At 47.7% G+C, this 25904-nt stretch overlaps 1 protein-coding gene across 1 annotated transcript in view; it reads left to right on the top strand.

The window, feature by feature from the left end:
• Positions 1-25904, top strand: part of COG3 (component of oligomeric golgi complex 3) — a 1080852-nt gene that overhangs the window by 972479 nt on the left and 82469 nt on the right. The window contains exon 21 of the mRNA XM_069640775.1: positions 2865-2992. Within this exon, the coding sequence (XP_069496876.1) occupies positions 2865-2992 (128 nt within the window). The remainder of the gene's footprint in view (positions 1-2864; positions 2993-25904) is intronic.

Genomic DNA, 25904 nt, shown 5'->3' with positions numbered 1-25904 from the left:
AACTTATTCGGGGAGCTCCGCAGGGGTTAGGCCACTGCTCTACCTTCCCGTTCTGGGCTGCCCAGTTTTTAGATACAAATGTCCAACAAGTTAAGCGTATCCTGCTTAAGAGGGAAGGGAGAGTGAGAGGGTCAGTGTGGGCTCAGTCCGTTAAGGGTAGCCCCGTATCGCTTTAGCCCTCAGGTCTTTCCAGCTCCACCAGGCGAGTTATCTTCTGTGCTGTCCATGCTTGGGATGGGTGTTTGTCCCGGGTCGGGGTGCTGTGGCCATTCTCCTCCCTTGGTGTGTGGTCTCTAGATCTTGGATAGGATAGAACCTGAGTCTCCGGCCAATCCCATGCTTCCTTTGGGTTTTGAAACACGTGGACAGTGTTGTGGTACATCTTGAGAGTGGCTGGGAAGAAAAGCGCATATTTAATGTTCAGCGATACCAGCTTCTGCTTGATGAAGTCATAGGACTGACGGGGCTTTTGAATCTTGCGCGTGTAGTCGGGGGGGGGGGGGGGCCCTATCCGGCTCCCATTATAGGTGATTGGACCTTTTGAATGCGCCATGTGGAGAATTGTGTCCCGGTCCTGATAATTCATGAGCTTGACAAATTACTGTGCGTGGGGGGGCTCCGGGCACCGGTCTGCCCGTTGGGACTCTATGCGCCCTTTCGATGGAGAACCATTTCGAAAGTTTTTGGGGAGCCATTAGGTCTACGAGCCAGTCTTCTAGGAAGAGCTCCATGGACGGTCCCTCCTCCCGTTCCGGGAGCCCAAGTATGCGAAGGTTATTGCGCCAAGATCGGCCTTCGCTATCTTCGGCCCTAGCCTCGAGGGTGGCAAGTTTTTTCTCCATGTGTACTAGCCGTTCCTCCACTCTCTTAGCCGCGTCCTCGGCATCGGAAATTCTCTGCTGCGTTTCCCCCAGTTCAGTGTCAGGTTCCGTAAATCCTGGCGTAGGAAGGAGACCTCTGAGGTCAGACCATCGATTTTCGTTTCCATGGACGTCCTGGACTCACTAATGGTGGGCATTATATCTGTGAGAGACAGCATCTGACCTGTTTTGCTAGTTGGGATGCCCTTTCCAGCAAGGTCAGTGGAGTTGGGGGCCTTCGCCGGGACAGACATAGTGTATCTGTCTATTTTGCTCTGTGCTGAGGTCTTGCGGAGCATGTGTCGCCCCATTCGGGTCTGGCGGCGGTCTGGCCCACGTGGGGTGTGGGGGTACGTCCCTCAGGTCCAAGGGGCAAAGTCTGGTACTCAGCGGAGCCCAAGCGAGTGTCCACAATCCCAGGGTGCGGTGAACACGTTATTGGAGTCAAGGGATCCTGGGTTGACTGTTAGCGGGTGCCGCTGTGTGGCGCTGGCTGCATCCAACTCAATGGAGGGAAGGGGTCTCAGAGCTAGATGCCATCCGGGTCTGTTTGTGCTAAGCAGCTCCTTCGTTTGCCCTGTGGCCCCCCAGGTCTCCGTATCACAGCCTCCTTCCTGGGAGTCCAGTCCTCCTCATGCCCTGCTGTAAAGACACTGGCCAGCGGGGCTCCCTCTGATGCCAATGTCTTGGCCTCTTTCCCACGCAGCGCCGCCTCGGACATCTGACGATATTTCTGCTGCAAAACCGCACCAATTTTTCCCCAAATTTCTAGGGGATGATGCCGGTCCTCTCTGCCTTTGGCGAGTCAAGTCCCTCCTAGGTTTATTTCAGTTTGAAACGGGATATTTGCAGGATTACGGGCAGCCCAGATGGAGCAGTGGAGAGCTACAACTTCATTCGTTGGCTGCACAACAGCGCCCCCTATATATTTATTCTTGATTCTTTTTCTTTGAAGTTATCCTTTTCCTAAACCATGATGCAGCAAATGTGTCAAGCTATAGTTCGCACATGCGTTGTATAAATCGCAAATACTGATTAAGTCCTTATGGTCAGTTGCATGGTACTAGTTGTTTCCTGGCAAATCCACACATTTGTGTGATTTTGATTAGGGCTTAATTTTCCTTAATGCTTTTTAAAAATATTCGACCATGCTTTCTCACTTTTCAGAAAATGTACAATCCAATCTCTAACCACTGGTTAAGCCTGCATTCCATGCTTATCCTTTGTTCTGCTCACTGTTTGCAGCTCTCGAATTAATCTGCAAGCTTAAAATATCAAGGTTTATTTATTTATTTTGTTTATTGATATAGCGCTCCGAACCTGTAGGTATCTGGGCGCATTTCTTACAGTTACACAATGTTACGCATTACATATAGGTGAGACATTACATGGATTAATTAAAGTGCATCGCAGCTAGGTACAGACATGAGCAAGATAGCGGAAGGAATAAAGCATTATTGTGCCTCCTGAGTGTAGCCCCACGTTTTTACATTTTTGCTGAAGCTAAAGTAAGAAGGTTCTGCTCTTAGGGCTAGGGGCAGAGTATTCCATAGTTTTGCTGCTAGAACAGGGGAAACTACTGCTCATTGGTTCATTGCAAGCTTCTCTTTGTGGTGTGTACATACTGGGCAAGGAAACATGGAAAAGCTGTCAGAGGAAGGACTTCCTGGGTGAGGCTGCCGCCTTCACAAGCTCTGCTAGCGATGGATCTTCAGCCATCGGGCTCTGTTGAGTGGTAGGTGACCTTTGCCCTCATTATAGGTCCTGGTCTTTGGCTCGGGACCACTAACTTGAGCGGTGATTGCCTACCACACATTGGGGTCCTCATTTGCAGGCTCAAGTGCTTCATGAGAACCTATAGACTCTTGGTACAACAAAGGAAATATTTCATGTTTTTAATGCTTCAATTTTTCTTGTTAGAGCTATGTGTATTTTATATATGTATTTTGCTGTTGATTCAAACTGGACCTAATTTCTTTTTCATTCACTTTTATTTATTTGCAGCAAAAATTAATGACATAGTGTCTTCAACCTACAAGATAATCAAAACAAAACTGCCTCTGACTTTACGAAGCATGTCATTGTACCTAGCCAACAAAGATACAGAATTTATTTTGTTTAAACCAGTCCGGGTAAGTATTATTATCTTTACATAATGAAAGTGCAAAATATTTTTTTTAAACAATATTTACATTTCTCTTTCATTCACAGTGGATCACAGTAACATTGTCACTGATTTTATGTTGTGATATTATTCATGCAATTATTGAACCTCAATTTCAGGATGGTGACATGCTTCATGGTGACCAACATGACAAATGATATGTTGTTCAGGCAGACTGTATTCTTGTTAGGGTGGAAATGGAGCTAAACAAAAGGGGGTATTCCCTCCAAACAGTACAAGTTAAAGATGCATGCAAGGGAAATATTATAGTGCATCAGAATTTTCTTCTATTAGGGGAACTGGCTAGCTCCTCCTGGATATCTATTCTAAAACCAGTCTTTCTTAGAGTGCCCAAGATGATTTTTTGCCTCTCAACCTCACTTAAAACATAAAGTACCTCACTAACTTTCGGTATGTAATTCTCTGCTCCCTCCAGGATTTCAGCTCTTGCACCTTTCTTAGCTTATCAGCTCCTAAAGCTTCTCTCCATTCTCAACTCTATTAGGCCGCTCAGCGTTCCCAGCTCTCTTGGCTTCCTCAGCTCAATGGAGTGTCTCATCATTCTTAGATCTTAAAGCTCTCCTGGGCTTCTCCTGCTCATTTGGGCTTTGGATCTACCTCTCCCTGCCAGGTTCTTGCAAGTGCAACATTGTGCCTTGTGTCTTCCCCTTTTTTATGGTTATTTCTAGTTCCCTAGCCAGTCTTTGTATTGTATTCTCCCATTGGTGTTTTCTCTCGTTCCCTCCGCTTGGTTGGTGTTCCTCATTGAGCAGTCTGTCTTGCCTATATTCTCTTTGTGTACGTCCAGGTTTTGAAATGACCAGTGCCCATTTTGAGGTCACGCAGAAGTCCCATCTCTGATACACGGCCCGTGTTTGTCTGCGGTCTGGCCATGGCTCCTCTACAATGCCTCTTTGCTATGACTTGGACCATGGGTGGTGAAGCGTAGGTCCGGACAACGTAGTGAGTCTCGTTTGCCTTCTGATCTGTTCGTGGAAACTCTGCCATGGCGGATATTAGCTCACTCCTCTCTCTGATCTTGCCGCTATGAGTGATAGAGATGTTCTGGGAGAGGGGCAGCTTTAGTTGGTGTGGACCTCTGGACTTTGGGGAGAGAGGATCTGGGAATCCAATCCATCTCCATGTTGCTTATGACACTGGCCTGAGGAGCATGGAAGGCAGGCTTTTCTGGTCCCCCACAGTCCTCCTCAACTCCTTGGATGATGACTCAATTAGTCACGTAAGATTATGTCTTTGGAAATTATCATACATTGTTCATTGGCAAATAGTCTTGATCACCCTCTTGTTTGTTCTAGGTCTTTCTTAATGGTGCAGCATGTCATGCCAATCATTCTACTGCAGTATTGTAAAGATGGTTTTGTACTGCTTAGGATCCAAAAGGCAGGACTTTACCTGTTAAGTGTTTACCAGCAAGCTGATGGCTTGGCAGCAGAGTTAAAAACTTCTTTGACTGTAGTAGTTTTATAGCCAATCACTATTTTCTTAGTGAAAGGGCAGTTTCCTGATGAATACAATGGATGTAGCAATTGCAGCTGCAGTGCAGATCACACTACACCCCAACCACCTTCCCACACATACACCAGATACCTATGCTTTCCTCGCACAGAACAGATGCACCAAAGACAGCAGCAGTGGAAGAATCTCTCACCTAGAACAGCTAAAATGCATATGCTACGATATTGCAGAAAGCAGTATTCTATTTTGTAATGTAAATTAAACTATAAAGTTCTTGTATTCCGCTTTCATCTTCTTTCGATCAATTCTGGCTTGGTTATACTGTCGTACATTTCACAGAAACTTTCAATTGGGCATTTGCATCTTCGCCGGACCACGCTGTTACTTTGTATTTCTATGGTACGCTTCCAAGCAATCATTCCATTGTGCTCGCGTTTGTCCGCACACGCGGCACGTTCAACTTTACATACAGTTTCACTCCTTCGTTTAACAAACCAGACTTTTGCTGCGTCCAATAACTCACTAGTTGTGATGTCTTGGTTTCCTTCTGCTTCTCTTTGATCGCGGGAGTCAAGGCCGGTATTACAGCTTTCTCTACTTGTCCCCAACGCTGTCGTTTCACCCGGGAGGGTGGCTGGTTACCTTGACGCACTTTAAAGAGGAACTTCCTTTCTTCCCTTGGTTTATGAACCCGCACGGTCTGCTTGTAGTATGGCTTTCTCGCTCGCCTTTGAAACCGTATTCGCATGGCCCCTTGGTCCTCCGATTCCTGCAGCTGGGCTTGCCTTTCTCTGGGAAGATCTGCTCCTTCTCTCATGCCGCTTCGCTCAGAGTGTGTCTCAGTGTTCCACCTTTTAACCATGGGAGGAGGGCTGATGGGTACCAGTTGTATGTAATTAAGGTTAAGTGGCTGACCTTGTCTGATCTTGTAGAGGGGACAAAATGGAGAATGCCTATAGGAATCAATGGCCCATCGATTCCCATGGGTAATCTTCATTGCTCTTAGTCTGTTCTTTGTTCCAGTGTTTGGGGGGCAATGGGTTTCAAGTACATAAAGTCTGGTGGATAACAACTTTTAGGGAAATACTGTGTCTCTCCCGAAGGCACTCCCCCATGCACCCCCCCCAAGACCCTTCACTCGGGAGATCCTCCCTCGCTGGTCCACCCCCAGGGTTGGGATCCAGCAACGGTCGCCCTTCCCTGCCCACCCGGGGATAGGATCCACAGGGAAACAATGGGAGAACACCCTTGGGTTTCTCACACAGTGAAAAGGCAAAACAGTGGCTGCACAGTGCATTTCGCTTGTAACCAGGGATGTCAAATGTCGGCAACACATAATATAGAAATGGAAAGAGGACAATCGTACATAAGTATTCAATTCCTCAGTCTCAGTCTTCAAAACAGATCACTCTGCAGGTCCAACAGAAGGCACACAGACACGAGACATGTGACAATACTCCTGATTGAGAGAAATGGGGTTTGATGGTTCACCTGTTCTGGATATCTGCCAGGCTTGCCCCTTGGACTTCCCTGCACACCTTCACAAAGCATTACCATCTGGATTCCCTGGCTGGTGAGGATCAGTGTTGCCAGGTCCGCTTATTATAAGTGACTTTGGGCTTCTTTTTGCCCAAAGTCGCTTATAATATTTACAGGTCGCTTGTTGCAGTTTTTGTCTGCTTATTACCCCTATTAACCGCTTATAGTTGTGCTTGTTCAGTTCACTGATTAAACGCTTAATGGGGGGTAATGAGCGGCAAAACCGTAACAAGCAGAATCACTTCACCCCCCCCGGGCCCTGCTTCATTAATATGAATGAAGTTCCCCGGCCATCAGCCTTCTTCATTCCAATCCTCGCTGCAGCGCAGCGACCCCTGCTGCTAAGTTTCATTAGCAGCAGCGGGGAGGTGAAGAAGCGCTACAATAAGCCATGGGGAAGTTAACTCTTATTTAAATCATGTTCTAGGACTTAACATCCCCGTGGCTTACTGCGGCAGCTTCACTTTTCCAGATGCAGAGCGTTTTTTGGTTTCTACGGAAATCCTGCTTTTTTCTTATGTTTGGACATGTGTAAGCACGCTAGAAATTAAGGTTACCCAGGATGTGTAAAGTAGGTGTCTCCCAATTCCTGTAAATAAGCGACAATTCCACCATATGTTGAGGTATTTAATTTGTATTCACTCTGTACACTTATTTTTTAGAATGTCCCAAACGGACCAAACTTGGGACACCCTTGCATTACTGCTTGTGTCAAGAAAAAGTCCATGCACAGCTTCTGCAATGGTGTTGCTTTGGAGAAGTGACGTTTTGGGCAATTGCCATTCCGTGAATAAGGATATCAAATGAACATTGGGATAGAGCTTGAGGATTAATATAGAACACAGACTAGGAACTGCAAATAGGCTAAAACCAGCCAGTCAAAACAGAAACTGGCAAACGATAACAAGATAGCCTCTTCTGGCTGCAGAACAGATGGCAGGAAAGCAACGGCAAAATCGGCTTTGCCACAGGAGCAGCCTGTGAACAATGGCATCTAGTGGATGAGCAGACCAAAGATGATATGGCAAATGATGCAGCCAAAGCCGGTCAGGCAACGAGTGAAGGACTAGGTCACAAAGTAGCAATGATGATTAGCTGTTAGAGGCAGAATGGTAGGACATGAATAATGCTACCAGGACTGGGGTTGGAATTAACTGTTTCTCAAAAGTTAATAAAATATATTGGAATACAAAATAAAATAAATACAGGCTGGAATGGGTCATGTGGACATGCTTGTGTTTGTCTTTCACATTCGATGGAGGAGGTTGATGTTGAGAGGTGTTATGTTTTTAGGCGGACGGCTGGGTACCACAAGAGTTGAAGATCGTTGTGTGGCAAGCACACATAATAAAGACTTCTAAGTCGCACACATACAAGAAATTAAAATAGACACTAATTATTAGAAAAATAAAATGCAATTTTTAAATAAACGCTTTTTGTTCCAACATGTTATGTTTGTGTTCTCTCTATGTATAGTTGCGTATCTTTCTTACTTTTGAAACCTAGCCACAGTGTTTTAGAGGTGCGCTTGTTATTTCCGCTTGTTTGGTTGGGAGTCAGCTTGTTTTGAAGGGGTGTTCAGCTTATTTTTTCCTTCTGACATGGCAACACTGGTGAGGATGCTAGAATTTGCAGGTTGGTTCTGCAAGATGTCCTTCTCTGATGGTGCATTCTTGTAGTATGTCTTTGGGAGTTTTTCAGAAGAGGGTCCATCTGGGAGAAATGCATCCAATAGAATAACAAATGACTTACCTAGGGTTATGTTCTTTCTGATGGATATGTTAATTACTGCACAAATAAAGTAGTTGTTAGAGGTATGCATCAGGGCGCGCACAATTAGACACAGACATACATAATTGACAGGACATCAGTTTGCTACCTCAATTCCTATGTGTCCACTTGCTTATTTGAAAATAGTTATTTTTGGTGCTTTCCTGAAAGCAGTGCATTTGTTCTCGTGCCTCAGATGCATCAGTAATCCGTTCCATATCTGACCCGCTTTTACTGGAAAGGATTGGCCTAGACCATTCGATCGTTTGGAAGGAGGACAGACAATCTGCCCCAATCCTTATGATCTTAGAGAATGACCCAGAGTGTAGTGGATGATCTGTGCATTCAAGTAGGCAGGTGCCTGCCCAAATAGGCAGCAGTGTACCATGGTCATGGCCTTAAAGGTGATCCTGTCCTTAAGTGCTAGCCAGTGAAGGGCTTTTCTCTCTGCTTTAATATGTTCCCTTCTGGCTTTTTTCCTTGTAATTCTTACAGCGTTATGTTGGATAGTTTGGCACCGTGCAATGCACCCCTTGCTTGCTCCTATCAGCAGGGCATTTCCATAGTCTAGCCTAGATAGTATTGTGGCCCTGGTAATGGTTGCACTGTTTTTATCATTCAGATATGGTCCGATGTGTTTTAGAAGTCGCAGGTAATACTGACAGTTTCTGATCAGGTTGGTAACATGCGATTCTGCACTCATTTATGCTTCTAGTTGTATCCCGACTGTTTTTACTTTTTCTAGGAATTATTTGATCTGAAAAGTCTTATATTCGTGGCTTAGTTTGGCCCGTGCTTGATGTGAACCGAAGATCATCAACTCGGTTCTGCTCCTGTTACAGCACATCCAATTAGCTTTCATCCAGGCCTCATTAGTGTTGTATATGGTTGCCACCTGGCTGTTATCTGTATCATAACAGCCACTCGGCTCCACCACCAGCTGGGTGTCGCATGCATAGTTCGTAAAGTAGGTTCCGATGTTGTCAAGCACTGTGCAGAGATACCTAAGATATAAGTTAAACAGCAATGGGGATAAGCTAGCCCCACAATTGATGGGTATTGAGCGAGAAAATGTAACTCGCAGTGGATTTTTGATTTCCGTTCTGACCGGAAAGAGACCACCCACTTAAAAGCCTCTGTTGAGCAACTACCCATGTGTTCCAATGCCCATTGCAGCTGTTGATGGTCCAACAAATCAAAAGCTGCAGAGAAGTCCAATAACACCAACATGCTCGCTTTACCCTTATTCATAATGCCGAGCATGTGGGTTTGGAGTTCAAGCATGGCCGTTTCAGTGCTGTGGGACGCTCTAAAGCCGATTGTAGTTTGTGAAGAATGTCACTTGCTTCCACGAAAGCTTGCAGTTGGGATGCGGCCACTTTGTCCAACATTTTCAACAGAAAATTGCAGTTGGTGATGGGGCGGAGGTTGCATGGGTCCTTCTGGTCCAAGCCTGTTTCTTTTACTAAAGGTGTAACCATAAATGCCTAATGGCCTCTGGTATTTTACCATCTCTGAAGGATGATACCTTTACAATCCTTGTGACATAAAAACAAAAAAACAGTGCGACAGAGTACTACATACTTCATTCAATTTTACCTATACCCTCTTTTTGCTGTTCCCATGTGGGATTGTATGTTTTTCATGGAGCCTTCATTTAAGAATTTACATTTATGCCCCGGTTGCCATCACTTCCCTGAGACGGGTGAGTGAGCTGCATGCTCTTTCTTTCAAGCCCCATACCTTATCTTGTCCACAGACCTGGCAACCTAGAGGATGAGTCCTTCCTTCACAAGCTCATGTCAGACTTTCACCTTTCCCAGAAGAGCCTTCTTCCAGTGTTCTACCCTCTGCCCAATTCATCTAAGAATGGAGAGAGGTTTCATCTCTTGGGCTGCCAGCTATGTCTCATGGACATGGGACTTTCTTAGGGATGACCAGCTATTTGCCAGCTTTGCTTGTGCGCATGCTGGCAGGGCTCTTACCAAGCAGATCCTGTCAAGGTGGATCATCCTTTGCATATATGAATGCTGCTGTCGTTCAACCAGAGGCTTAGTGACTACTACTACTGCCTGGCAGAGGGATATCCCAGTTGTGATCTATCAGGCATTAACATGGGCTTCTCTGCACATATTCGCCAAGCGTTGCTGCGCAGACTTATTGTTAAGTCAGTCTGCCACCGTTAGTCAAGCGGTGGTCCAAAGCTTCCTGCTGTAGCTGATAATTTCTCATTTGCCTCCCTCTTCCAGTTTCTGTACTGCTTTTCGAGTCGTTCTAAGTTGGGAAATCTGTGTGAGGAAGAAATCCATTAGAAGGACAAATTACTTAACTTTGGTAATGGCCTTTCTAATGGATTAGAGATCTATGATGTTTTCCCACTGGCCATTTTTGCCAAAGTCTGCTTTCCCAAGCCCGGCTTCAGCGCTGCAAGAAAATATATTTTGTGACTAATCGCAGGATGTCATCACTGCTTCCATGGGGCAAGCCCCTTCCCATGAGGCCAGGGGGGTGAGGCCGCTACCCAATAGTCCCCCATGGGTGGTACTCAGCAGGTGGATATAATGGGGAGGGAAACCCCCTATGGGACGAGGGATGACACCTTGGGAGAAACGTAGTACAATTCTCCTACACCCCAACTTCCACCAACCTGTTAGCCCTACACAGGACATAACAACCCCACACACTTCCATGTATGTCTGCAGAATAGACAGTGTCACCGCTCCCTGAAACACTGAGACAAGGAAAAACATTAAGTGCAGGGATGACTATAGTACTGGGACGAGAAAGAAGTATGTAGAAATGTGGAATAATCCACCGAACTACTACAAACGCATTAATCAATTTGTGTCAAGCAAACTGGAACGGAACATAAAAAGGGAAGAAGAACTTGATGCGAAAAGAAGCCCTCCCAGTAGGAAGCGGGAGATTCAAATCCTTGCAGCAATAGAGGAGACAGGACGCCAACGGTACCAGGAGTGGGAAGCTTACCCGCTGGTAGAGGCATTCTCAAAGCATCCGTCACAGGTGAACACCTGAGCAGAGCAGAAGCCTGAGCCCCCAGCCAGATGGGAAGCCTGGAGCACGTGGACAAACCAAAACGTGCAGCTCAGAGGCCGGGAGTCAGCATGGAGCCGCCGCAGTCCCTGGAAGCCATGGAGGGAAGCCGAGAAGGCCCGACAAACCCGCAACAACCGAATAATACTGGTAAGCTGTCCAGAGAGGTTGGTGGAGTGGGACGGTTGGCGGGACAGCTAAAAGGGGGAATCATAAAGGGGAGTCTGGGACCTGCACCAACAAACCTAATGATGGTCTCCAAAAGCAATCTTCATAGTCACAGTACCTGGCAGGATAGTGCACCAGGCTAGCTGTGACCAACAAAGTAGTAGTAGTAGTACAAGTAGTAGTAGTTCAAGTAGTAGTACAATTAAAAATACAGAAAAGGCGAGTCTGAGATTTGCTCCCTATGAAGAGAGAGCCAAAACACTCATTGTCGCAGTGCCTGGCAGGACAGTGTACCAGGTTGGCTGGGAAACCAAGGAGAAGACCATAGAAATCTTCATAGTCGCAGTCACTGGGAGCAACAAGAGCTAGGTTGACTGTGAAATGTACTGGGAATAAATTAGGGGTAGGGAAGCACCCTCCCTAGTCATTTGTACATACAAGACAAAGGAAAGAAAAGGGAGATATTCCCTCAATATTTGGACAGGACAGGAGAGGAAACCAAGGGGAAGGGAAGCAAAGCCCCCCTGTTTTGTGGACACTTGTGGAACACCAAAAGAAGGAAGACCCTCATTGGACATTCGGAGGGTGAGACAACCTTGGGAGTATGGTTGTCCTTCCTTTTGACGTTTATTTTGTGCACCGTTTTAGAACTTTGTATTGTAAGCTGGAAAAGAACTTTGGGAGTAAAGATTATCCCCTTTTCACATTAGTTTGAGTTCTTAGTGTGAGGGCTGGAAATAGGATATTTGACAAGACGGTGGATTTATTGCTTTGGACTATCCTGACAGACTCCTTCGAATATAGTATTGGGGACAGGAAGGTTAATTCTTTGGCAACAATCATGTCACCTGTTTGTCAGTCTCCTCCTTCCACTCCCTTACAATTTTCTCTCTGCGCCTCCCCTGTGCCCTCCTCACCCTGCAAACCCATTCTCTAGCCCCACCCTCCTTCCTCTCTGTTCCGCTCCCCTTAACATTCAGTTTCCCCCTCCCACATCCTCCACACACCCATACCTCGCCCCGGTCCTTTTCCTTACCTGAAACACCAATGGCCGCCACGTACTTATCCTCTCTTCCTCTATGCGCACTAAGCGCATGTGCTGATTCCCGACAGGCCTCTGTTTGGCAAAGGTGACCTGTCAGGAAAATATTTACAATGAAAGTGTCCAGAACGATGGATTAGTCTATCCTCCCTCAGATTTGTCTTTGGCCTCCCAACCTACCGCTTGTTATGAATGCTCATAACAGTTCTGTGGTTCCTCAAAAATGGACAGAACTGAGTTAATTGTGTGGAGACAGCTCTATTTATAGCACCCACAATGTCTAAACCAGAGTCATCGGTGCCACAGATGCTGAACCGGGCAAATGCGGCGTATCCCAGGCTGGCTAAAAGTGTCTTAAGTCAGACTTGCGCCCAAAGAATATTCAAAGATGAGGAATTTTTAGAAGGACTAGTCCCTCTGAAAAAAACACTTCCAAAGGCAAGTCATTTGGTCATCTGCATTAATTGGTAGAGCACAAAACAGACATTTTTGACATTCTAAGCGAAGGTGTCACTGACACCCTCTTTCTCACAGAAACATGACTATCCGACAACTACAAAGTAATTGCACACAAAGCCATACCCAGCAACTTCAAACTAATACAATCAAGCAGCAGAGGCAGAAAAGGAGTAGGACTCGTCATGGCACACGATGTCAGCTCCACATTTCTACCTTCAATAGATGTAGAAGACTGCAAATCACTCTAAGCCAACCTCAAACTCAGCGAAAAATTCAATATACTCTTCCTTCTTATCTACAGACCACCCACTTACAACCTTAACTTCACGAGAAAACTCATTTGATCCTTAGCCAATTTAGCTACAAAACACGACATCATCATCGTTCTGAAAGATTTCAATATCTGGTTTGAAAAAGAACACTGAACCAAAGCAAACTCTTTCAGCGGTGTCCTGGAAACGCTCCATCTGAAACAAATCATGAACAGACCCACCCACAAAGTTGGACACACCCTCGATGCAATCTTCTGCATGGATGAGCTCTCAACTACTACCTCACCGGTACTAATCATCTGTAGCAACCATCATATGATCTCATTCACCATCAGAACCCCATCCCGTACAATACCCGCAAACATAAAGCGACAAACAAGAGAAACTGGAACAGGCTAATTTTAGAAACATTAGTACAACTACTAAAAACCACCAAATCCGATACCTCTAAACTAAAAAAATGACACCAGGCACCGTTGAAGAGAACCTCCACGCCTAGATCACAGAAGCACTAAACCAATTGGTACCCTTAAAAACTTCCAAAGCCAAAGCAAAAAAAATAGTGGCCAGATGGTTCACTAAGGAACTGAGAGGACTCAGGAAACCAAACCGTAAACTAGAAAAGACATGCAGGACAAATTACAACCAACTGGACAAAATTAACTATCAGCGACAAATTTGCTATACAAATCAGCAGTTTTGAAAGCCAAGAAAGCACACTACCCTGCAAGAATCCAATCTGCAATAAACCCACAAAAGGTAGTGCCGGCGGCGGAGCGGAGATTGCAGCTGACCGTGACCTGCCTGCCTCCTTATCCCAGCAGGAGGACTTGCCTGCTCCGGTGCCCCAAGTAAGGTGGTGTTGCCAGTTTTTATTTCTTTTTTCATTTTTCCTGCCTTTCTTCTTCCCTTGCGCTCTGAGCGTGTTGTCCTCTCCCTACTCCCCCCTCCGCCACTTCCTTGTTCCCTCCTGCCTCGTGCCTCCCAGCCAGCCCCCCACCCCCGCCCTGATTGGCCGCCGAGTGTCTACTCCTAGGCCTAACGGTCGCTGCTCTCCCCGCTCACCTCATTGCCGGCAGAGCGGAGATTGCAGCTGACCATGACCTGCCTGCCTCCTTATCCCAGAAGGAGGACTTGCCTGCCCTGGTGTCCCAAGTAAGGTGGTTTGCCAGTTTTTATTTCTTTTTTTTAATTTTTCCTGCCTTTCTTCTTCCCTTGCGCTTTGAGCGCATTGTCCTCTCCCTCCTCCCCCCTCCGCCACTTCCTTGTTCCCTCCCGCCTCCCAGCCAGCCCACTCCCCGCCCTGATTGGCCGCCGGGTGTCTGCTCGGGCGCTTTTAGTTGTCCATCGCTGGGCAGCCCTCTGCCCGGCAGCCCCACCTAGGCTAAGGGCCCCCAGGCAAAGGGCGGCTCCCTGATTAGCGGCTCCTGGTTGTGTCTGCAAGTGTCCGCAAGGGACGCCTGTTGCCTGCTGCCACACCGCCTTTTGTCCTGGCCCCCCACCCTCCTACCTTCATCCCTAGCGGACCCACTAACCTGTTGTGTTGTCTCCTGTCTTCTTATTTGCTCCATTTCAAATACCTATAATATGCACTGGCTAAGTATTTAAATTGCATTGTGTAACCTAGGCCTTTCTCCCTCTATTCAGGATTCTCAAATGTAGGTGTCTTTTATCCTGTATAATATGTACTGGCTAAGTATTTAACTTGCATTGTGTAACCTAGGCCTTTCTCCCCCATTCAGGATTCCCGCTCTCATTTTCGCTGTGTTGTCTCTCCTATCTTACTGCGCAATATGTTAGCTCTGTAAGTCTGAGTGGCGTCATCCTGTCCTATTGTGCAACTTGACTGCCTCTCGCTCTTGCCTGCCTACTCTAGTGCCCTCCTCCAGTACCTCCACCTCTCACCTCTCCCACCTACTCTATGGTGCTCTCTGTCTCTCCTATCTTCTCGAACTGCTTCTCTATTGCCTATCCTGCTCTCCTCACTAAATCTGGTAGGAAGAAGTTTAAAAATGACATCCTGGTCTCCAACCCAGGCCTCCCTATAGCTGACACCTACACCAGTGCCTCCTCCAAGGAAACTCTCAACCAGCATCCTCTTTGTCGTGCCTTCTCCTGATTTATGGGCCCTTCATATGGTCTCTGTGCTCTCTCCTTTCTCCTCTTCTCCCATTAATGGTGGCACCTGCTGGGACGCCCTCCTGGCCCCCTTCCTTTCCTCTTAGATCATCATTAATGTTTACTCAAATCGGACCGTCTTGGTCCAAAGCCCTCAGGCCAACCTTCACCTCTTTGATAGACGCTTCCCGCGCCTCATCAACTTCCTGTCATCTCCGGCTGTCCCCCCTCCAATTTCCTTGGCTACCTTGCCCTGCCCTTCCCTCTCTGCACCCTCTCTGGCTCCCTCTACACCTCCGCAGGGCGTACCTCTGATCTGTACCCCTCCCCGGAAGTCCTTCAAGGATGGCAACCTTCTCCATACTGCCACTCTAAACTCTCGCTCTGCTGTCAAGCATTCTTCTGATATCTGCTGCCTCCTTGAAGAACTTGACCTCGATGTCCTCGGTCTCACTGAGACATGATTCATGGCTAGCTCTGTCACCAGCTTTGACACACTCCTACCTGATGGCTACAAGATCCTCTCCGCTACCAGGCCTTTCCGCTCTGGTGGGGGTGTTGCCCTTATCTTCCCCGGGTGGTTTCCTGCCTCGATCATTCCTACGCTGACCTACTCCTCTTTTGAATGCCTCATCTGCAGGCTCTCTCTCTCCCCTAGCCATTCCCTTACTGTGGTTACTATCTATCGGCCACCTGGTCAGATTTCTTCCTTCCTCTCTGAGTGGGCGGACCTTGTCTCCTCACTCCTGGCCTCAACCACTCAACTCCTCCTTCTTGGAGATTTCAACATCCACCTGGATGCCTCCTGTCCCCCCTCGGCACTCTTTCGCGACCTCTGCGACTCTCTCTCACTCACCATTCTCCCCTCAGGCCCGACTCATTCTGCAGGGCACACTCTCGAAGCTCTGATCTCCTCAGACCTTCCCCTCTCTGTCCCCCTCTCCACTCCTCTCTCCTGGAGTGATCACTTTCTCCTATCCTCCCAACTCACCCTCCCCACCCATCAGGCCAAGCCACCTCCATCACTGCCACCCACCTTCTCGGTCATCCGACCCATGAAGCACGTGTCAGTTGAGGTTTTCGCTTCCACCTTCTCACCCCCTCATCCCCCTTTGGCTGACTCTCACCCTGACACAGCCCTCTCCACGCTCCACTCGTCTATATCTGATACTCTTGATATCCTTGCCCCTGTCATGAGAATCCGCCTGAAGCCCAAAGCCAAGTGTAACTCCTGGTATGACTCAGACCTCGTCACCCTAAAACGCAAGTGCAGGGTGGCCGAGAGGAAATGGCGTGCTTCATGTTCATCCTCCGACAAAACTGGCCTGCCGCCTGCTACAAAGGCAATACCGGCTCTCCGTCCTCACCAAGAAGAGAGCTCATATCCAAGCCCGCATCTCTTTGGCATCAAACAACTCGGCTGAACTCTTTAAAATCTGCAAGGATCTGGCCAATCCTGCCGCAGTCTCTACCTCTCCTGTCCCCTCCCAGGCCCTCTACACGGCTCTGGCTTCTCACTTCATTTCTAAAACTCCTGTCCTCACTCTCCTCCTATCGCTTCCCTCCCCCTATCGCCTGCTCCTCCTCTGGCCCTTCTGCAGCCACCCCCCTCCCTCCTTCTCTTCCTTTCCCCTTTTCTCTGCAGACAATGTTTCTAGACAAGTCCAATCTATGAAAATCTCGTCAAAACAGGTTCACCCCTCTTCGTCCAAAACCATCAAGGACCACATCGACTCCCTGGCTCCTGCCCTGGCTGATTTCTGCATTCACTCCTTTGCCACGGGAGTCTTCCCATCCCCTCCGAAGCACTCCCTTGTGCACCGTCTTTTTAAGAAGCCCTCTGCCGACCCCTCTTGCCCGGCTAACTATCGCCCAATCTCCATCACTCCCTTCCTGGGCAAACTCCTGGAGAAACTGTCCATCTCCCAGCTTAATCTCCACACTGAATCTGTTGGTTGTCTCCATGACCATCAGTCTGGCTTCAGAGCCGCCAGAAGCACGGAAACTGCTCTCCTGAACATCCGTGAAGACCTGCTCTCCAACCTCGACTCCAACACCCCCTGCGTCCTCATCTTACTTGATCTCTCTTCTGCCTTTGACACTGTTAACCATGCCATCCTGCTCAACCGCCTCCGTGATAACCTGGGTATCACTGGTCAGGCTCTGGCTTGGCTGACTTCCTGCCTCTCCGATCGACCCTCCCAGGTCCAACTTGGGTCCTTCCTCTCTGATGTCTTTTTCTCTACCTGCTGTGTCCCCCAGGGATCTAACCTCACTCCCTGGCTGTTCAACCAATACCTGGCACTCCTTGCCCACCGCATCGGCGCTCTCTGCCCCAATTTTCAGTGCTATGCGGATGATACCTAGCTCATTTTCAGGCTACCCTCAGCCTCCTCCTCTCCTTCCCTCATCTGTGACTGTCTGTCTGCTTTCCAGGCGTGGTGTGCAGCCAATGACCTCTGCCTTAATGCCAATAAGACTGAGATTCTACTCATCGGCACACCCACTCCCTCCTTCCCTGCAGCTCTCTGGCCTGCCTCTCTTGGCCCTCTTCCTGCTCCCACCTGTAAGGCAAAAAACCGCTGGGTCATCTTCGACTCCACACTCTCCTTCTGTCCTCACATCTCTGACATCTCTAAGAAGTCCCACTACCACCTGCACCTCCTCAGAGGTATTCTTCCTTTCCTCACCCTTTCCTCACCTTCCCCCAGAAGCTCACTGTCTCCAGAGCCCTGGTTCTCTCTATGCTGGACTATTGTAACAGCCTCTATCTAAATCTGCCTGCCTCTACTCTCCCCCCTCTGCAACTTATCCAGAACAGGACTGTGAGACTTGTCCTTGGCCTCAAGCCCAGGGATCGTATCTCTCCAGGACTGAAATCTCTGCACTGGCTCCCAGTGGCTGCGAGAATTAAATTCAAAACCCTTGGCATTGTCCACAAGGCCTTCTGGGGGCTGGGCCGACATACCTTCAACTCTCTCTTCCAAAATATTTTCCTTCCCGAGCTCTTCGCTCATCCGCCTCCAACTCCCTCAGGGTCAGTCGCTTCTCCAAGCAACGAGTTGGTGGTAGAAATCGCTCTTCGGAAGGGGCCTCCCTCTGGAACAGCCTTCCTGCCTCCCTGAAACTTGAGGAGAACCATCTCCGGTTCCGGAAGCACCTCAAAACCTTCCTCTTTGCTTCTGCTTTCTCTCTTCCACTCCCCTGCTAATTCCTGGCTGAAACTGCACTGGTTACATAGCCTCCCTCTCTGCTCACAGGCCCGGCCCTGCCAGTTGCCCACCTGCACTGCCTCCCTGGCAACCCTGCATTTGGAGACTGTTTCTGTATCCCTACAGTTCCCCTACCTGCACATATGCCTACACTTACCTTGCACTTGCCACTAGCTGGCCGTTATTTATTCTTATCCTTCTATCCCATGTACTGTGCTTTCCCCTCTCTCTGCACCCTCACACTTTTCCCTTTACCCTTTCCCATGCACTTGCGCGATCTGAATGACACCTGGCCTAGTAGGATCGTTATCTTTCTCCCTTGCCTCGTCGCGCCTTGAAACACTTGTGTATAGGCGCGTTATAAATGCCATATCATATCATATAAGTGTACAGAATTATTAAGGAAACGAAAGAAAACAATTTTATCCAGAAACACTGTACCCTCGCAAATGTTATGTGACCGCATCGCAGACCACCATAGAGCAAAAATGCACTCAATCCAACATGCCATAGATTCATCCATTAGGACCACAAAAACCCTCCCAGAAGCTATATACATAATAATCAGCGCAGCATCAGGGTTCAAAATTCAGATTTCATGAGCAGGCGCTATAACCAGCTCCTGGGTGCCAGGCATCACCCTTTCGGCAGGAGCTACTGCAGGACAACCAGGAGCTGCTGCCAGGAGATGCTAATTTTACTTTTTGCCTATTATGTATGAGATCCATTGTGTGGAAATGTGTATTGACTGTGTTCCAATTCTTCTTAATTAACATTCTTAAATACTCAAAGTTAATGTCACATGTACATGTTTGTAAGGCACCATTTGGCCCGAGGAGCCAAAAGTAGCTCCTGGTAGCTGTTAGTTTCAAGCTAACCGGACTTGCGAGGCAACCTACTAAAAACAAAACTTGGCTGCATCTCCCAGCGACCCATGCCCACCGGATATCTACTAACAGCTACTCAACCATAAAACACCAGCCTTCTACAATCGACTACTAAAGAACCTATCTCTGAACACTGGTTTAGTACCAAAATCATACACATCAACCTATCTCTGCAAACTGAAATCGTACAAAATCATATTAACCCACTCATAAAAAAGAAGTAGGAAAAACAGATGACCCTGCCAACTACAGACCTATATCAAACCTACCCTACCCGGCGTAAATGTTGGAGAACTATGTGTACAAAGAACTACATGTACAAAGATCTGTTCTACCATGTGGAATCCAGCAGACTACTTCACCAATCCCAGGTTGGTTTCAGACCCATGAGGGAAACCGATTCCTCTCCACATGGGATGACCTAAAGATAAACGCTGACAACTACACCCAATCTGCCCACATGCTACATGCCTTTGATACAATCAAACACACAACATTAATCAAAAGACTTGAACAATCTGGCATTCAAAACTCTGCACTACAATGGCTGAAATCTTTCCTCACTGACAGAACCAATGTACCCTCTAATTATTGTTCGCCTTAGTATAGAAATGGTTAGCTTTCGTGTGCACATTATTTTCCATTTGCACAAATGAATGAATGATAAGGTGAGCCACTTAGTGAGCATGCGTACCTAGTGAACTACCTTCTCCAAAGAGTTTTGAAGGGAATTTCCCCTTCCCAACCTTTTCAATTATTTACAAATGAGTGTAAAAGGTGCATCTTCCAAAACTTTTCTAAACATATTGACTAAAAGAACAAATATTTTATATGCAATTATAAGGAGAGCTCATCAACCAATCCAAGAACCTACCAAAAGTACTCCCGTGCAGAGAAATAAACATGCATGCATAAAAAAAAATGGTATGCTCAGGATAAACAATATGTTCTGTTGTGGCTATTCATTTGTAGACATTGCTCATAGACAATGCAGAAAGTGTTTAATGCCACTTTAAAAAACACTAATGTTTATTAGAAAAAGCTAATATTTCTCATCACTGATGTGGCTGCCAAACAATTCAGATATGATACATTTTTTGCAAATGAATAATGGAAACTAAAAGGAATGTGTCAGAAAACATGCCAATGGCAGTTCATATGCCACTTTACGGAAGTAATTGAAGGACCAGGGGAACATGCCTCTCATAATTTCTGTAAGGACGAAAATTTCATCAGGATAACTGCACCACAGAATATGATGATCAGAATTCCTGGGCCTCCGCTTACTATCCACTTTACGTCGTCCTGTGGGTTGGGACAATATTTACTCAATACAAGCATTTCAGCTACATTTTACTTTCTAAAACAGGAAAATGTGCCCAACAAAAATGAGAAACCATGAACCTGTAGGAGCCTACCCCCTGCTTCTACCACAAAGTTCCACTGATATTTTTTCGAATCAGTTACCAGCAGAGCATTGCCATAGGTAGGAGCTCTAATAATATCACTGCCCGATTTTAAGAGGAATTTTAAGGGGAAAGAACAGATTTTAATCAATATGGCAAAGCTAATACATTTCTTACTCCCTGAAAAATCATTTAATTCCGAGTAGGGAGTAACATTTTATCAGAGCCCTGCTTGTAATCCTGACATAGGAGGTGAAATGACAGGGCACATAATACAGCTTGTAGTTTTGCCCTCCCTTCCTCACCACCACCTAGATTAAATTCAACAAGTTTCTTCTCAAGCCCGATGAAGAAAATCGCATACATTTGCCTTTTCAAGTCAATAGCACCAATGTTCAGATGAAGGGCGTCATTGCAAGTACGGTGGTATGCGGTTAAAGTGACGACAATGCAATTACTGCACCGCCGAATCAGGGTTCATGAAAATGGGCGCTAATTCCACTGGTGTAATTAGCGCCTGCCTCTGATGCTAATTCTGTTGGCATAATTACCACCATGAAAAAACTGTATTTCTGTTGCATTGCAAGTTGAAATACCGGCAAAAAGGGTGGTTATTCCGCCAAAAACCTAGTGCAGTTGCCTCCATCCACCTAAAAGTGTGAGGTAAATGCATACAGGTGATGAAAATAAGTCACTGGTGCACCGAATCCACTCTGAAAGACTACATAAGGGCCGCACCTGACCCAAACACACTTTCCAACACCATGCTGCCACTGTCGCTAACTGGGACATACAGCTCCTCCTGCTCCACATTGAATGCAGAGGAAGGAGCTGCAGCGCAGGGCAGATGGCGCAGAGAGGCGGAAGAAGAAGAGACGCCATGCAAGGTGAGCACCCATTCCCTGGGTCAGGCCCTCATCCTGGGCATTGACTGTACATTGTACCGGCTGAACAGGGAGACCATTGCAGGGGTACTGGCCATGATCCACAACAACTTCAAGAGCAGGATCAATATCAGGCTTGTGTCAATGCTTCATTTTCTTGTCAGTGGCAGCTTCCAGCACACTGTGAGCATGCTGCATGGAATGTCCCAGCACACTTTTTCACTTGTGCTCGGGCAGGTGCTGGAGGCATCCCGCTACATCTCCCTGCCCACCACACTGGCACAGATGCCACAAAGGCATGTTTCTCCGCAGCAGCCCACATGCCAAACTTAATTGCTGTACTTGACTGCACCCATCTGGCATTGGTTGCTCCCGGGCATCCGAAGTGGCATACCACAACAGGAAGCAGTTGAACTCTGTGAATGTTCATGTTACGTGCAACGCTGACCTGACAATAACACACTGCTGTCACCGCTTTCCTGGATCCACCCACGATCCATGGTCCTGTGTAACAGCACCCTGCCTGCATTCATGAAGAGCCACAGAGGGTATGAGACATGGATGATGGGTGAGTACAAGTGCCATCATACAATACAATCTTGCCGAACCAGTTGAATGCCATGTGAAGGGGGGTGGAACATTACTACTTCTGATTACTGGATGCGCTGTCAAGGCTCCTGTACATGCAGGACCTGCCCTCTCACACCACACATGACACCCACCAACCCACTGAAAGGAGAATCATTTTGGAACCCATGGCCGGAGGTAACAGTAGTGACGGACGCCTCACTCACGGGGTGGGAGCCCATGCCAACAATTTGACCATCAGCGATCGTTGGTCTCCATCGGAGTCCAAACTACACATCAACCTTTTAGAGCTGAGGGCAATCAGACTAGCGCTGAAGGCCTTTCTGCCCTCTGTACGGGGAAAGAACGTCCTGATAATGACGGACAACACAGTGGCCATGTACTACCTCAACAAGAGAGGAGGTGTAGGGTCACTACCGCTGTGCAGAGAGGCAATGCAGCTCTTGTTCTGGGCAATACAAGAAGGAATCTCTCTATCCGCAGTTCACCTAGCTGGAGAGAAGACCACAATGGCGGACGCACTGAGCAGGCAGAGTGCAGTCTGCCACGAGTGGGAACTAGCTCAGGAAGTCCTTCAAGAGATCTTCACCCCTCAAGTGGATCTGTTCACGACCGGTGCCAACTGGAAGTGCAAACTGTTCTGCTCAAGGGGATTTCCCCCAACAGGAGCTCTAGGAGACGCGTTCATGGTGAACTGGGAGTTTCCACTTCTCTACGCGTTTCCTCCAGTCCTCGTCATTCCTCACTTAATAAGGAGGTTGAGAAGGTTCAGGAAATCAATTATCCTAATTACACCGGATTGGGCCACGAGGACCCTCAAAACCCATCCAAATGCAATACATTGCCCAACCCCCAAATCCACCCAGGTTCAATACACTGCCTACTCCGGAAAAAAACATCTAAGTGCAGTACATTGTCTGCGCTCAAAATTCGTGCAAGACAGGGACCACCCTCCACAAGTCCTCCAAGCACAATACCCTGGCCGCTCTCGTAATCGTTCTTAAGCAATATTACCCGAGCAGGGGGGGCATTACTGGCCCAGGTAAAAACCCAAGAGGGGCATTACCAGGCCTACTAATGCCAGCCCCCTCCCCCTCACCTCCGAGAGTAATGTTGTTATTAGTATCCGGCTTGATGTACTGTATACAAATAGTTTTTTTCGTTTTGTTAAGTTGAGACACAGTTGCTACTTAACTTTAAAAAAAAAGATGTCTGCCATGGACCCGGAGAAGGGACTATACAGTCCCTTCTCCCTTTCCATGACGGTAATTTGCAGGGACGCGCCAGGAACAATGTGGTTCCCAGCGCCAGTGAGGGACCAGGCAGCTCAAGGTAAGTGTGGCAGGATGGGAGGAGGGAAATATGTGGAAAACAGACGTGAGGGATAAGAGGACTGAGGGCACGGGGCAGCACTTACCTGAGCACCCAGCGGGGGACGATGGACTCCCGCTCTGAGGACTCTCGGACTCCAGGATTACCATGTGGAAATGCCCCCATTTTGAGCCTCCTCATTGGCTGGGAGGGTGACTCCGTCCTCCTCCTCGCCGGATACTAAGATTTACAACAAGGCTAACTTTATTATACTTCTAAGCGTCATGCTCTGCGTAACCTCTAGATCCTTTAGAGTTCAACACATAGGCTAACAGGTGGGTGTACAGCATAGGCCCACATTGTGCTACGAGTGAATGGTAGTAAAGTAAATGTGGCAGGATGTTTACTGGAGCACAGTGATGGCTGTTCTCACCGACACGTATTACCTTACCCGGGTTGTAGCTGCAGGGTGTTCTATCTGGCATTCATTAGCAAACGGGGGCAAACAGGGATGGGAGCTTCCCAGAAGGGAGCTGCCCTTTGCCTCTGGCCCTTGGCCGACTGCCCTGCAGGGATACTTGATGAGAGGGGTTCTGGTCATGTGTGGGGCCTCCCTGTTCAATGGCGAGGCAAGATGCAGCCAGGGAGTGGAGGGCGGAGGGACTGAAAGGAGGGTTTTGAGCCAAAAGAAATGCAACCAAAATATTGTCCCTGGTACGAGAGCACAGACTGAGATCCCCAGAAGCAGGCACTCACCATGTGGGTCTTGCATGCTCAGATGCAGGTGAGAAAAGGAGAGAGCCTTTCCAACAAACAAAACCTCCCTGTGAGGTCCGTTGGTGTTCCGGTCACGTGTGTGACCTCCCCGTCCAATGGCGAGGCAGGAAGCGGGCAGGGGGAGTGGAGAGAGGAGGGACTGAAAGGAAGGTTTGGAACCAAAATGGTGCTCCAGGTACGAGTGCATGACCTGGGACCCCTAGAAACATGCACTTAATGTATGTCTTGCATGCCTAGATCAGGGTTTTTTTGTTTTGTTTCTTTAGTTTACAAACTCCACAGCACACCCGACAGTGAACGTTACAATATTTCAACATCTTATGCATTAACATGTGTATACCACTGCCATCCCATACCCCCACCCCCTTAACTCGAGCCTAATCCTTTGCACCTCTACTTATTCTCTTCCATGGGCGCCCTTTCTTCCGTGCTCCCGGAAGTTTCATGTTCACTTGAGCCTGCTTGAGTGGATTCCCTTAATGTGGCCACTAGCCGTCTCCAGGCCATCAGTATTCCCACTTCATCATCCCCCCTCCCTATAGGCTGCCTCGTACCATATTGCCGTCTCTGCTTCAACCCATTTCAGAAGGTCTTGCCACCACACCTCTATCTTGGGTCTCTGGCTCGATTTCCACCCCATAGCTATTCTGCGTTTGGCCAAAATATAAGTCCTTAAATTTGCACACGGGTTTCATTTTACGTGGTCTAGAGAAACCTCCCACCATGAACGTCCATACTGATTCCACATCCAACTTAATACCCTTCTCGGCGAGTCGGTGGGTGACCTCCCCCCCCAGAATTTTCGAATCTCCGGACACGCCCAAAACATGTGTGTCATCCCCACATTTACTTCCCCACATTTGGGGCATATTTGCATCTCAGTTCTCTTAAATCGGGCTATCTTTTGAGGGGTCATTTACGCCCTATGGGTCACATATAGCTGAATCTGTTTTAACCTAGCGTTCCTGGACACCTTCTTGTGGTACCTCTATGCTCTTTCCGATTGTCCATCCTGCATAGGTTCCCCTGCGTCTTCCTCCCACTCCCGTCTGAATTGGGTCACCTCTTTTCCCACCCTGGACATTACTAGTTCTGGGATACCTCGTGCACTCCTTCCGAGGGTTTCCTGTAGCAGGGCTATGTCTATTTTCTGCCTCCTTAAGTACATCATGATCTTGTTTCTTTTGAAATAGCTGTTGAGTCCCTTGACATTCCAGGTCGCTATTTTAAGGTCTCCCATCTCTCGTCCCGCCTCTATCCTCCTATGCCCTCCACATTTTTTCGTAGCAGCATGTGGATATAAGCTCGTTCCCTAACAAACTCTACAACCAACTCCCCCATCCCCTTCCCACCGTCCACCCTCCCCAACTCCAACTGTCGCCCAGCTCCATCCCTGGATCTCAGGCTATCCCGCATTTAGTCCTACCCTGGCTAATCCGGTACTAGGAACACAGCAAGGGGTTGCCGCACTACTGGCAACCTACCTAGTCTATCCAATGGGGTGCGAGTTGGGTCCTCTGTATCTCCCGCATTAATGCTAATGTGTGCTATGCCCACCTTATACATTGCCCTTGTCCTCGCTGCCATATACGGATCTATGTTCAAGTCCCAATGTCATTGTTTATACAGCACCTCAGTCTTGGTAGTCGCCGTTTCACTTGTCGTTTCCGCCATCTTGTTGGTCATTCGTCTCCAGCGGGCCATTCTGTGCATCCAACCAATCCTTACCTTCTTCTGGGGTCTCGAAGAACAAAGCCCTGTTTTTATGAAATATTTTCAATTTCGCTGGGTACATCAGCATATATTTGTAGTTTGCTTCGCGTAATCGTCTCTTGACCGTTCCAAAGTTTAGTCGGCGTCTTTGCACCTGAAGAGTATAGTCCGGGTATGCTGTTATTGCTGCAGATGCCCTCCGTA

Source organism: Ambystoma mexicanum, chromosome 7q (genome assembly GCF_040938575.1).
Source record: "Ambystoma mexicanum isolate Mex_15411 chromosome 7q, UKY_AmexF1_1, whole genome shotgun sequence".
Classification (NCBI taxonomy): Eukaryota; Metazoa; Chordata; class Amphibia; order Caudata; family Ambystomatidae; genus Ambystoma; species Ambystoma mexicanum.
Note: the sequence above shows the minus strand (reverse complement) of the source record. Positions and strands in the feature narration are given on the sequence as shown.